This window comes from Telmatherina bonti (genome assembly GCF_933228915.1).
Source record: "Telmatherina bonti genome assembly, chromosome: 20".
Classification (NCBI taxonomy): domain Eukaryota; kingdom Metazoa; phylum Chordata; class Actinopteri; order Atheriniformes; family Telmatherinidae; genus Telmatherina; species Telmatherina bonti.
Genome location: NC_136618.1, coordinates 19,914,915 through 19,927,068, shown reverse-complemented (window position 1 = coordinate 19,927,068; position 12,154 = coordinate 19,914,915). Strand labels below are relative to the sequence as shown.

At 36.2% G+C, this 12,154-nt stretch overlaps 1 protein-coding gene across 1 annotated transcript in view; it reads right to left on the bottom strand.

The window, feature by feature from the left end:
- Nucleotides 1-3,188: 3,188 nt before the first annotated feature.
- plxdc2b (plexin domain containing 2b) overlaps nt 3,189-12,154 on the bottom strand; it is a 91,874-nt gene continuing 82,908 nt past the window's right edge. The window contains exons 12-14 of the mRNA XM_079259524.1: nt 11,667-11,705; nt 5,057-5,223; nt 3,189-3,466 (exon numbers count right to left, since the gene is read on the bottom strand). Of these exons, the coding sequence (XP_079115650.1) occupies nt 3,347-3,466; nt 5,057-5,223; nt 11,667-11,705 (326 nt within the window). The 3' untranslated portion in view covers nt 3,189-3,346. The remainder of the gene's footprint in view (nt 3,467-5,056; nt 5,224-11,666; nt 11,706-12,154) is intronic.

Below are 12,154 nucleotides of genomic sequence, written 5' to 3'. Positions count from 1 at the left end.
CTGCTGTTTGTAACAACATTGTTTATTTAAAATATAATCAAAACAGTAGTTGCAGAAATTACAGACAGCTATGATACTGAGTGATTTCGAGTTGTATTGTGTGTATGACATGTGAACAGATAAAAACAAGACAGCACTTGGCAAAATCCCCTCTGGTTATTTATCTTGCTTCTGAAATAGTTGCTGAATCTTTGATTTAACACAATTTTACTCAAATAATACAAGAGTAAACAACAGCGCACAGCATCAGTAAGCAATCTCCACCACACTCTGCTTTTTAAAATAACGTCATATAAGAAAGAGTGAAAATTATTAGTAAAACCCAGAGAAAAGAGTGAAGACTCCACTGCGAGACAACCCAGTGTCTCTGTTGTCAAAGTGTTTCAGCTTTTGAAAAGTGTGTGTTAACATAAACTAATTCAACCACTCTTTCAAACTGCACTAAGACAGTGGTACTAAAAACACTTGCAGTTTCAGGTGGCAGTGTGAAACAAGCAGAGGTTAGAGGCAGCTGGAAAGAGCATTTCTTCAGAAGGATGTCTATGCCAGCATTAAATATATTTGCAGGAATGTAAAGTTTGCTAAGCTAAACTTTCTGTTCTCTTCTGTACACAGTTTAAACACTGTGATGCTCAATAAGAGCAGGAGATTATACTCAATGGATTACACCAAATGAGACCAGTGTAGTTATGCATTAGGGTGTGTGTAAAGGCTTTGAACAGCCATCGTGTCTTCATTTTAGAGTAACACATGATGTGCACCTTTGGGAGAGTTAGTGCTATTTAAAAGATGAGGAGGTATAACACAAATAACTTGTTAGCTGTTTGCTAAACCCACCCTTTAGTTACCCTTGTTGAATATATATTTTTTTATGTTTAGTTAGCCAAGTAAGCTGAGGTTTGGATTGTTTCTAGGTGACTTGTTTCAGAACAAAAGTCTTTTCAAAAGGTTCTGGGGCTATTTTCAACTTTCTGGCATAACAAGTGCTTTTAGTATGAGAATTAATTAGCTATAAATTTACTTTATGGATTTCTGATCACATAAACAAAACAAGTAAATATTTGAAGACTCCAATACATTTCAGGCTCCTCTCCTGTTTTTCCAGATTGGCCAGCTCTTCCAGTATTAGCACCCAGCACTTGCGAGCACTTTTACTTTAGAATTAGGGTGTTTAATCACCCTTAAACACATAAAAAGGCTAAAATTAGCTTGAACTAAAAGCCATATGGACTTGCTTCTCCACTATGTTTATATTATAGGTGAATATTTTTAAAGCAGCCTGTAAAACAAGCTAATGTCATGTTAGTTTGCTAGTTGTAAAACTATGTAGGTTAAGCTAATTGTGTGAAAGTTTGCTAGCCAGAGGTGCTAAAGATGGCAACTAACATTAAAGCAGGTATTCTGCTTAATACACAGTTACCACAAATATTAATTATAGTTACAATTATGGCCCCAGAGCTATGGTTTTTGGTGCTTGGTTACTTGTGTTTAGCAATGGTTAAAGTCACTTTTTAGGGTGGGGGTTTAGCAAGCACGCAGCTGTTATCACTGATGTATTGTAAGATTACTGTTTCACTACATCTGTGTTAGATTAACAGTTTTATAGGACACTGAAATGTTTTCAGACACTATTGTAACAGTGAGTCAGTATAGCTACTTGTAATGGCTTCTGAGGAGTGAGGTGCATATTTGAAAATATATCTAACTCCCATACAGATTAGTCTTTGGTCTCAATGTGATGGTAACAAGGTGTAAATAAAAATAAATTTCAAAGGATTGCTATTAACCTTTTTCAATGAACCAAACAGTTGTAATATTGCACTTTTATGCTTAGTATAATACCAGGATATTGATTTAGCCTGTTTCCCATAAGTCTACAATCATTGGTGTGAAACATCTTGTCAGCCGTAGAAATGAGTGTTTGGGTTGTGTGTGACGGCAACCAAATGGAACAATATTCACATTTAAGTAAAAAAGTAGAGAAAAAGGCCACTCATAAAAATAAAAAGTTTTCTCAGTACTATCACTGCTGTACTAAAAATATTTGCCATGAATTACCTGAATCTGCAAATGTTTTGGCATGAACTGGTATGTACATGTTTACATGGATGAACCAACTGTTAAATGTGGAGACTCTGGTTATGCTTGACTACATGACACAAAAAGCATACCACACTGTAAAATTGATAAAGGATCCAATCAGACCAGTGTGTTTTCAGGCTCACACAAACTGTATCCAGATACATCTGAATATACTCAACAATAGTTAACTGTGCAGAGCCAGCTCAAATATTATGCACCCGGAAAGCAAGTGGATATCCCATCACTACTGTAAACCGGTCTTCTGTATTCACACACGAGTCACTTACACTTCAGAAAATATATTCACACTCACAAGCGCCTGTCTTGTAATTTTGCATTATTACCACATGTAAAAAAAAAAAAATGTGCGTGGAAAAATCTGTGCAAACTAGTCAAGGACAAAATGGCACGGAAATAAAACCAAAGATATAGACATAAAGAAAAGGACAGTGTTCCCATCACCCTTTAGAAAAGAAACAAAAAAAAACATATAACACTTCATTTTCAGAAACGGAAATCATCCAAATATCACAAAGGAATTTAAGACCGATAATGAATGTTCAGAACTTCTCTCCAAACTGCGATGGATCTTGGTGACAGAAGTTCAGCTCACGTCACATGGAAACAGCTGCAGCCGCTTTGTGCGGAGGAGGCTGTGGAAAAGTCAATTATGCCTGCGACGGTATTGAAAAGCAATACTGACGGTCTGTACAGATAAATGTGCCAAACCCCATGAACCAACATACTGAAAGAAAGAGGAAAAGAAGGAAAAACCTGATGGATATACAAAGGCCTTTTCTGTATAACCCCACCAACAATAAAGTGAAAATTTCTTTTCAGATATTTTGTATTGGTTCTGAAAATATATATTGTATAAGTCAACTGTTTTTTTAGGCAGTCAGGCTGTACAATCCCTCCACAGCAACATGATGGCAAACTCTGAATAAATGCCAGCTGGATCAAAAATGTCAGTGCTGTTCCTCCCCAAGAGGTCAGTTTTTCACTCTCAGGAACCAATCACTGGGTTTGTCTGGGATCAGTTTTCAGGGTCCCCCCCATCCCTTCCCCACCCACAAACCCACTCTCCTCCCTGTCCCCTTTTCCACAATCTTCAATGTCACTGGTTGCCGCATCCAGTCTCATCTAGCACTAAATGGGCCGAGTCATTGCGTTTGCTGAGCTCCTCCACTGATGAGAAATCCCTGTGGAGCAGGAAGGCAGGTGCAGGAGGGGGCTGATGGGGATGTGAATGCCCCCTCCTCCCTCAGCACTGCTCAGATTCGATGAAGCCCTCCTTCTCCTGGCCCACTGGCTCCACCTCTGTGTATGCTGGGTGACCTGATCCTCGGTGAAACTTCATGGCTGGCCACCTGCTTGGGCGTCTCTGCAGGGATGGACATGAGAGGACACGTGTGAGGGTTTAGGACAGAGGCGACCAACTTCGGTCCTCGAAGGCTGCAGTCCTGCAAGTGTTAGGAGTTTCCCTGCTGCAACACACCTGACTCAGACTTGATTAGCCAATTTGTACAGAGGTTGATACCACATCTGTACAAATCTTCTTATCACCCATTGATTTGAGTTAGGTGTATTGCAGCCCTTAAAAGGGCCGGAGTTGCCCACCTCTGGCTCATTTTTTGGCCTTAAAGCAATTAAAAGTCACCGTTGAGTCACATAGTTTTTCACCAGTACCAGAAATACTCTACATTTTTGTAGCTATTGAGCATCCTGTGTGTGTGAAAATGCTACTGACAAAAGTTCCTAAATGTTTTCTTTTTATTCCAGCACAACCAGGTAAAACCTAACAAGCTCCTATCTACATATGCTCTCTAAAGAAAACAAAGATGATGAGATTAGTTTTTTAAGTCTTATATACACCATTGTATTGCCATGGATACTCATGAGAGCAGTGATTTCCATCTTGTGTTGCTTTGCAGCTTCTTGTTGCTGTGAGCATCACATTCCAGTAAACTTGCAACTGAGGTTAAATACTAACTAGAACAGTATGTGTTACAGCGTTTGCTTATATTTTTGTCTTTTGTTCCACAAACCAATTAATTGTTTAAAAGAGGGGGGGGAATGCAAATTAAACTGCAATGAAAATAGTCTGTGAAACCCAGCTCAACCAACAAAAGCATCAATTTTGCTTTTATAATTAGAATTATCGAATGTTTTAAAGTCAAAAGGACATTTCTTATTAATGTTTGATGGGCTAAATCGGAAAAAGTCCTAATTCATTTTCCTATGTTTGAGTAAAGTGTTTAACAGCTGCTGGTCCAGTCTGCTTTAGAAGATTAATTAACCATTTGTTTTTAAACGTAAATATTTCAGACCTCTTTTAAATGTTTCTGTCTTTGTTCAGATTCTTATTTTTTAAAGGGGGTAGTATTACTGAAAAAAAAAAAAATAAATCAATGCATAAATAATTGATGCAGCATGATGTAAATGAAATGTAAAGTATCTGCAGCCTTATCTTTTAGTTAAACATAACATAATCCCCTCTGGGTTTAACAGAACAAGAGTGCTGAGATGTGGTTTCATTTCAGCAAACACAGGCGTCGTCAGGGATTTGCTGAGAATAATAAGGACCTGATGATACAGGGAGAACAACTAAACTTGGGCATAAATTCGATCATTCATTAGCAGGCTGTGTGCACAAATTTTATAATCTCATTCTGAAAATCATAATACATATTTATGGCTCTGTGGAATATAGTGCACCAAGCTGTATTTGGTTCAGAAATGGTTCAGACATGTTTTCTTACTATTACACAGGAATGTCCAAAAGTTTGAGACAAAAAAAACCAAAACAAATCTCCACAAATTTACGTGGTTAATTCAAATTCCTAGCATAATAATCAGATATTTTCAAAAGCAAATACAGAAAAGATCTTCTGAGGAGACTTGGTTCACAATTTGGGTCAAATCAGTAGTGGGTTTTGGAATCAGCCGGCATCATGGCAGTGCTGCTGCTCACCTCGATGAGGAAGAGGCTTGCTGCAGAGGTCGGGTGATGGTACACGTAGACAGTGATCAGCACGCTGGCAATCATGATGAGCATCACTAGTAGGATGCCCAAGATTAGACCGGTGTGCAAAACGTGTGTGCCTGACATCCTGTCTACGGCACTGTCTGCTGGCATAGCTGCAAAACAAAACAAACAAACAAAAAAGAGTTGTTACAGCCTTTTATGCTGCAATACACTCACATTTTTGTGAAATCACAGTGAAAAGCACTGTTGATGTAACTGGTTTGGTTACCAAATTATTCAGTGTTAAATTGTTGTGATACTTTACAGGAAAACTATATATATATATATATATATATATATATATATATATATATATATATATATATATATATATATATATATATATGTATATGCATATATATGTTTTTTTTTATTTTTTTATTGTAGATCCGTTTTTGACCAGTAGGGGGCACTCACAATTCACCAAATCATATTTCCTGCACAGACCCTTTATCTTAAAATTAATTTCTTTTCAATATAGCCTTTCTGAAATTCTATTTTTGACAAACTAACACATCTACTGATGCTCTCTGTAAGTAATTTACCTCTGAAAATAGGTCAATTTAGCCAGATTTATTATATTTTTAAGGACTTAAAGAAGATTATGTCTTGTACTGTTCAGTATAACACTGGGTATTTAGCACTGTGTGGAATAATTGCTCTGAAGTCTGCTTAGGTATTCATGATTAGTTCTTTTCTACATGTAAGACCAAGAGTTAATCCCATGCCAAGGTTAGCAGTGCACAGTCCTGATAGGAGGAGGCAGCAGGTCTATTGCTTCTGATAGAGTCCTGTTATAGCCTTCAAACATGCCATTGCAAACTGATTAGGTTGCATGCAGCAGCTACATATTAAGTTTTCCTTCTGCAGGCCATCTGTCAGACACCTCATCAGATTAATATCTGAACCTGACCTGCAGGTGTTGGGAGCTCTTTTGAATAACACCATCCTGTAAACCCCCCCAGCAATCTTCGTTTTCATCTTTGATGGTATAATTTCAAGAGCAAGGACAGCTTTACCTTCAATTTGTCTGCCAGTAGGAGACTTTACAGTAATAGCAAAATAACTAGTGTTTCTCATCCCTGCAGGGAAAAACTGATCAGAGAATTGACTGTGAAACCAACAGAATGGATTTACCATCATAGTGTAGCTCATCCCTCATAGATTTACAGCATATCTATTCACATAGCTATGGATTTCATTCTCTGTGCCACCCCTGACAACCTCTCCCTGGACTCCTCTCTGCCTTTAATTAGCATTTGTAGGCACCAGTGATCATGTCAACCAACCGGCGCCTCCTCTGGCGCCGTGCCTCATTGATTTACAGCACACAGAACAACCGGGTGGTAATGGACAGGGTAAAACCTGTCCATTTTGTGAAAGTAATTCTATTCACATAATAACAGAAATTATAGTTAAAAACAACTGATTGACTTCAATGGAAATAATCAGAAATGATCAGACAGCTATCACTTTAAATCTTAACAACACTCAAGAGAGTTTCTTTCCCTTCAGAGAGCCATTTTTCTATGTTTATCTGTCATAACAGCGCAGTCTATGAACAATCTCTTGCTTCAGCTGAAAGCCTGAATAATGTGGCAGGCTGTTGGCCCGCCGTGTTGAAAGGTTAGCAGGAGGGCATGTGTCTGAGCGGAGATGTGGGCAAGATGAGAAATGAGCAGTCTAAATAAGCAGCGAGATGGAGGCAGAGGCAGTTCAGTCCAGATCGCTGTTGGAGCCCAGAGCTCTGAAACTGACAGTTTAATCTGGAAACTTTACCAATAAGACAACAGAGCCAAAAGCATCACAATATATACAGCTGTGTAGAAGAGAGAGAATGTCCTCTTAAAATGGTAACGTTTTATTTATCAGCAAAAAATTGTGAATGAGTACCTGATCTTTAAATGAGTAAAAATACAGAACATCACCAAGTTATTATTTACACAACAAAAAGTGTTAAAATGCAACAGCATAGTGTGAAAACTAAATATGTACTCAAGTACATATTGGTGTTACCATTATGAGCAACTCTGATCAACGTCGATAATAAAGTATATTTTTCATTTCATAGAAATTTTGGCATGTTGTTGCATGGAGCATTCAGGTGTGTATTACCACAATGCCAAGGTGTTAGCAATGGTCTTAGATGTCATAATTCTGTAGCAACAGAAATTATTCACTAGTGGAAAATATTCAGGATAGTTGCAAATCTTGCCAGGAGTTCACATCTCAGCAAATATATCTCAGGCTGAGTCTGACTGTGCAAAAAATAAACTAGCACTGCTTCCTGTTTGAAACAACATACCAAAAATTAATAAAAGATATTTTTACTACATGGGCTGTATAGATAATCTTGTTTTTAAATAAGAGCAAAGACATACAAAATAAACCGAAAATATGTGTTACTGTATCAGAGAAAATCCACCTGGAACACAAGAGGAACTTGTAATGGCTAAATCTTCTCTAAAAGAAAACAACATTTCTTGCAGTGAAAACCAGAAGATAGCAGTCAAATTCATTTAGGAATAAGTAAAGTAAAATCTGACGAGTAGCTGTGCAAAAATAGAAGCTCAAATTTGAACCCGAGCAGTTTTACAGATGTGATTCGAGGTAAATATCATAGGAACCCGTCAGCCGATGTTAATCATTGACATCTCTATCAAAGGTCTGTAAGGAGATCTGAGGTAAAACCCCCAAATTCTCTTTAAAAACACTGAGGATCCAGAAAGAAGCAAACTCAAACATGTTATATTATAAGAAAGGTACTTTACTATAAAACCACTTCATCTTAATGGAAACCATCAGGACTTTCATGATTAATTTCAAGCAAAGGATGAGTCATAGGAGCATGCATTAGCAGATGTCCATTACTCTCTGGCTGCTAGCTCGCAGAGTTTGTCAAACAGTGATGGTTCACGCATCTTTGTAATCAGAAGTCTGCTTTCATATGCCACCTTGTTTGTGAGGTTTCCTTGAAGTAGAGAAAATAGCAGAAGCTATTTTCAAATGATATACAGGAGACATGTTCCCATGTTAACGTTACATGCTCATATAACTGACTGGAGTTTGAACTGTTTTGTTTGGCTGCCAATGCTTGGTAGAGGCTTATTGACTGGCTGTCTTTCTGTGATTTCAGTCTGCTACATGTTCGGACTGGTGCTTCCTTCTTCATGCTACCCCCTATACAGGGGCCGCCGTCAAAAAAGGTACATATACATATAATTCAGCTGCATTATACTCAAGAAAATTCATTAACCACTTAAAAAATTAGTGTTTAAAATGTACTTTCAGAAGCAGAGCAAATATGTATGTTAATTTCAGATCTTTTTTTTAATAGAGTGAATTAACAGTTTATTTTTAAAGTAAAAACTTTGCAGCTAACAGTAGCCCTTTAGCTAACATTTACAAAGCGGAGTATTACTATCACAAAAACACACGCAGATTGAAGTCAGTCCTCATAAGCTTTGTCCTCACTCAGGAGACAGAATGAGCACTAATGGACAGCAGAGCTCTAAGACAGCAGTAAAATACATTAGAGGACAAATAATGGCTGCAGAAACCCAGCCAATTTTTTTTTCCTTTTTCAACTCTACATTAGTGCCACGGCCATGACACAAAATACAATTCTTTCCTTCTTTGGCTAATAAGTTACAGGAAACTAGCAACACAAATTGAGCAGACTTGTTCTGTTTCTTTGCATCCATCTGCAAAAAAAAAACGAAGGCTTTGCTCCTGTTGAGCTGCTGTAATAACCTGAACATTGTCTTCCAGGTGCTCCTATGCTTTCCTCACAGTTCTTTTTAACTTTGAAAGGAATTACACTCATGTATGGGGTGATAAAGGGTTTGGTGCAGAGAAAAAAATGCAGTGCTATAACAGCGACAGGCGCTGACATAAGAGTGCTCAACTGATGGGAAACATGCAGCGTTTGTGTAATGAAAAGTGTGATCGAAGTCACGGGTTTCCAATTTCTCTCAAGCAGGAAATGAAACATTTGAGAAAGCTATTTCTACAAACTAATGGAGTTTCAAAGTCATTTGAGGAGTTAGGATGTTTTAGACATCTGGCAACCAAACCCAAAGAAATACTGAGCTCTGTACCAAAAAAGCTTTTACAAATGGCTAAACTTCTGTTGGTGGTGATACACTGATAAAATCTATGCAGCAAGAAGACTGTAACTTCTCATATTTTTATTTTATTTTCATTTTTCGTCTTTTCCTTCAGTAATTCTGATGTTATTATTTTATACCAAAAATTTCATGATGACTATGATACAACATTTTTCACAAAATCCGCGGACTAATCAACGGAGTCATTGATTTTCTCAGTCTTGTGCTTGTTTTGAATCTGTTTGTGTAAAGCAAGTTTATTTTGATTATATGTCAGATACCATAATCAAATGGAAGACGGCAACTCTGGGGAGGATTTGATTTATCTAATCCATTCTCACATCATATTATGCTACAGTGCTTCATTGAGAAAAATGTATTAATTTCCCACTTGAGGCACTACAACTGTGCAATTAAAAGTTTTGTTATTTCGATCAGCTTACTCTCTATTTTGGTTTGACTTCACCTCACTCATGAATGTCAGCATTCATTTCTGAAGAGTGCAAAATACACTAAATCTGTTTCAGGACGCCGAAAGTGACCCGGGACTTTTATATGTATATATATACACTTTTATATATATATCTATATATATATATCTATATATATATATATATCTATCTATCTCTCTCTCTCTCTCTCTCTCTCTCTATATATATATATATATATATATATATATATATATATATATATATATATATATATATATATATATATATATATATGTATATGTATATATATAGATATATATATAAAAGTATAAAATATACTATATAATATATATATAAAATATATAAAATATACTATATAATATATATATAAAATAATATTTAAAAAAAAAAAAAAAAAAAAAAAAAATATATATATATATATATATATATATATATATATATATATATATATATATATATATGTAAGGACAGTCTGTCAAGTAAAATTCTCTCCAAAACCTTAAACAACACACTGGCTAGAGCAATTGACTGATAATCAGTCAATTATATATATATATATATATATATATATATATATATATATATATATATATATATATATATATATATATATATATGTATACAGCGACAGGCGCTGACATAAGTACATATATATGTACATACATATATATATATATATATATATATATATATATATATATATATATATATATATATATATATATATACACACATATATATATGTATGTATGTATATATGTTTATATAAAGATCCACAAAGGATCCGAACTGCTTAATTTTCAATTACTTTTGTTCTAACTTATTAAAAAAGCTTTTTGAATTTCATATAATTTCTGAACATAATGTTTTCATTTTCTGAATATTTGAGTGATGTTGCAAGACCTTTTAATAAGGTTCAGAAAAATCTTATTATTTTAATGGGAAAAAAAAGACATTTTCATTTAAAAAAAAAAAAAGGATTAAAAAGCTTCATTTTAATTTTTCTAGGTGGTCAGGGAGAAATGTGAGTGTGTGTGTCTGTTTTCCTTTATGATGATTTCTTTATGGCCATTTTCTTACTGCCTGCTTTCCACCTGTTTTGTTCTGTATCACAGACTGTCTGCCTTTCCTTTCGCCTGCCTGTTAATTAAACATAGGCTTTTTGGATTTTATCAGCAAAGATCCCCCCAAGGAACTGTTACACTTTGGCATTAGCGTGCAAATGCTGTTATCACACAAAGACAGGAAGCGCTTCCTCCACAAGGTGAAACCCAATTTACAGTCTGCAAGCTTATATTTTTTGACATTGTTACTAGGGTAGAAAACACAGCATTAAATAAAAAAACAGAGCTTAAGACTTCTATTTCATTTCGTTCATTAAGTTAAAAACAAACAAACAAAAAGTAAAAAACAGAAAAAACAACTTATTTTGTTTTACTGATTTGTAATTACAGCCTCCTGGTGTTCTTGAAGGACTGACAAGTTGCTTTTCCTCACATTAGCCCCAAGGCCGGATTATCCAATGGGCTTTATGGGCACAGGTTTACAGGTTTGGAGACTAGTGGGGCCCACATAGGTTATACATCAGCAATTTAGACATGAAACAAAATGTATATAAAAGCCAGATAGTTACACAACAGTGTCTAATGTATTGCTACTGGTACCACCGGCTGAGGGATGATAGAAATGTAATTTCACACTGCATCATTCACAATTTTCACAATGTTGCGGTGGGGAAGGGGGGCCCGTGGGACACTCTGGGCCCAGAGGCCTGTTCACTTTGAATCCGGCCCTGATCAGCCCAGACACAGCAATTAATTGCTGTGACCAACAGAGGACAGATCAACATCATGGTCACTTGCTGAAATCTGTCAGCTAATCTAGTCATAAAAACAATCCAGAACCATCACCTGAAAACAGGAAGCAGACAGTGTACTAAAAACAGCCACATGCTACAGTCAGCAGATGCCGATGCTGCAGACGACAGGAACTTACCCTGGTTGTCTCTGAGATGAAGCGCAATCTTGGTATCATCTGTGAAGAGAGAAGCAGAGACAAAGAACCACGAGAGTCAGGCGCGGTAATCAGTGTTTCTCTTTGTAGTTTGTTTTTGATGCTCTTACAATACAAACACCCCCCTGAAGTTCCCAAATGAGATTAAGCTTTATTCATTAATGAAACCATCCTCCTTTACCGCACTCATTAAAAATGAATGCCATGAATATAATGGGTAAGCATCCATAATTCAAGGCATAAAATCCATCTGGGGTTAACTATACATGTGAAATATGGAAATGTAGTGTGACCCACTTCTTCCAACGGTATCTGACACCATAGGATTCACATTATGCAAATTTGCCACATTTTCCACCAGATATATTTCCTTGAACGTCTTAATTCAGAGAGACTTCCAATTTCTACCTTCAAAAAGAAAGAAAGCAGTTTATGTCTGAAGTGAAATAATAGAAGACATGCTGTACTTT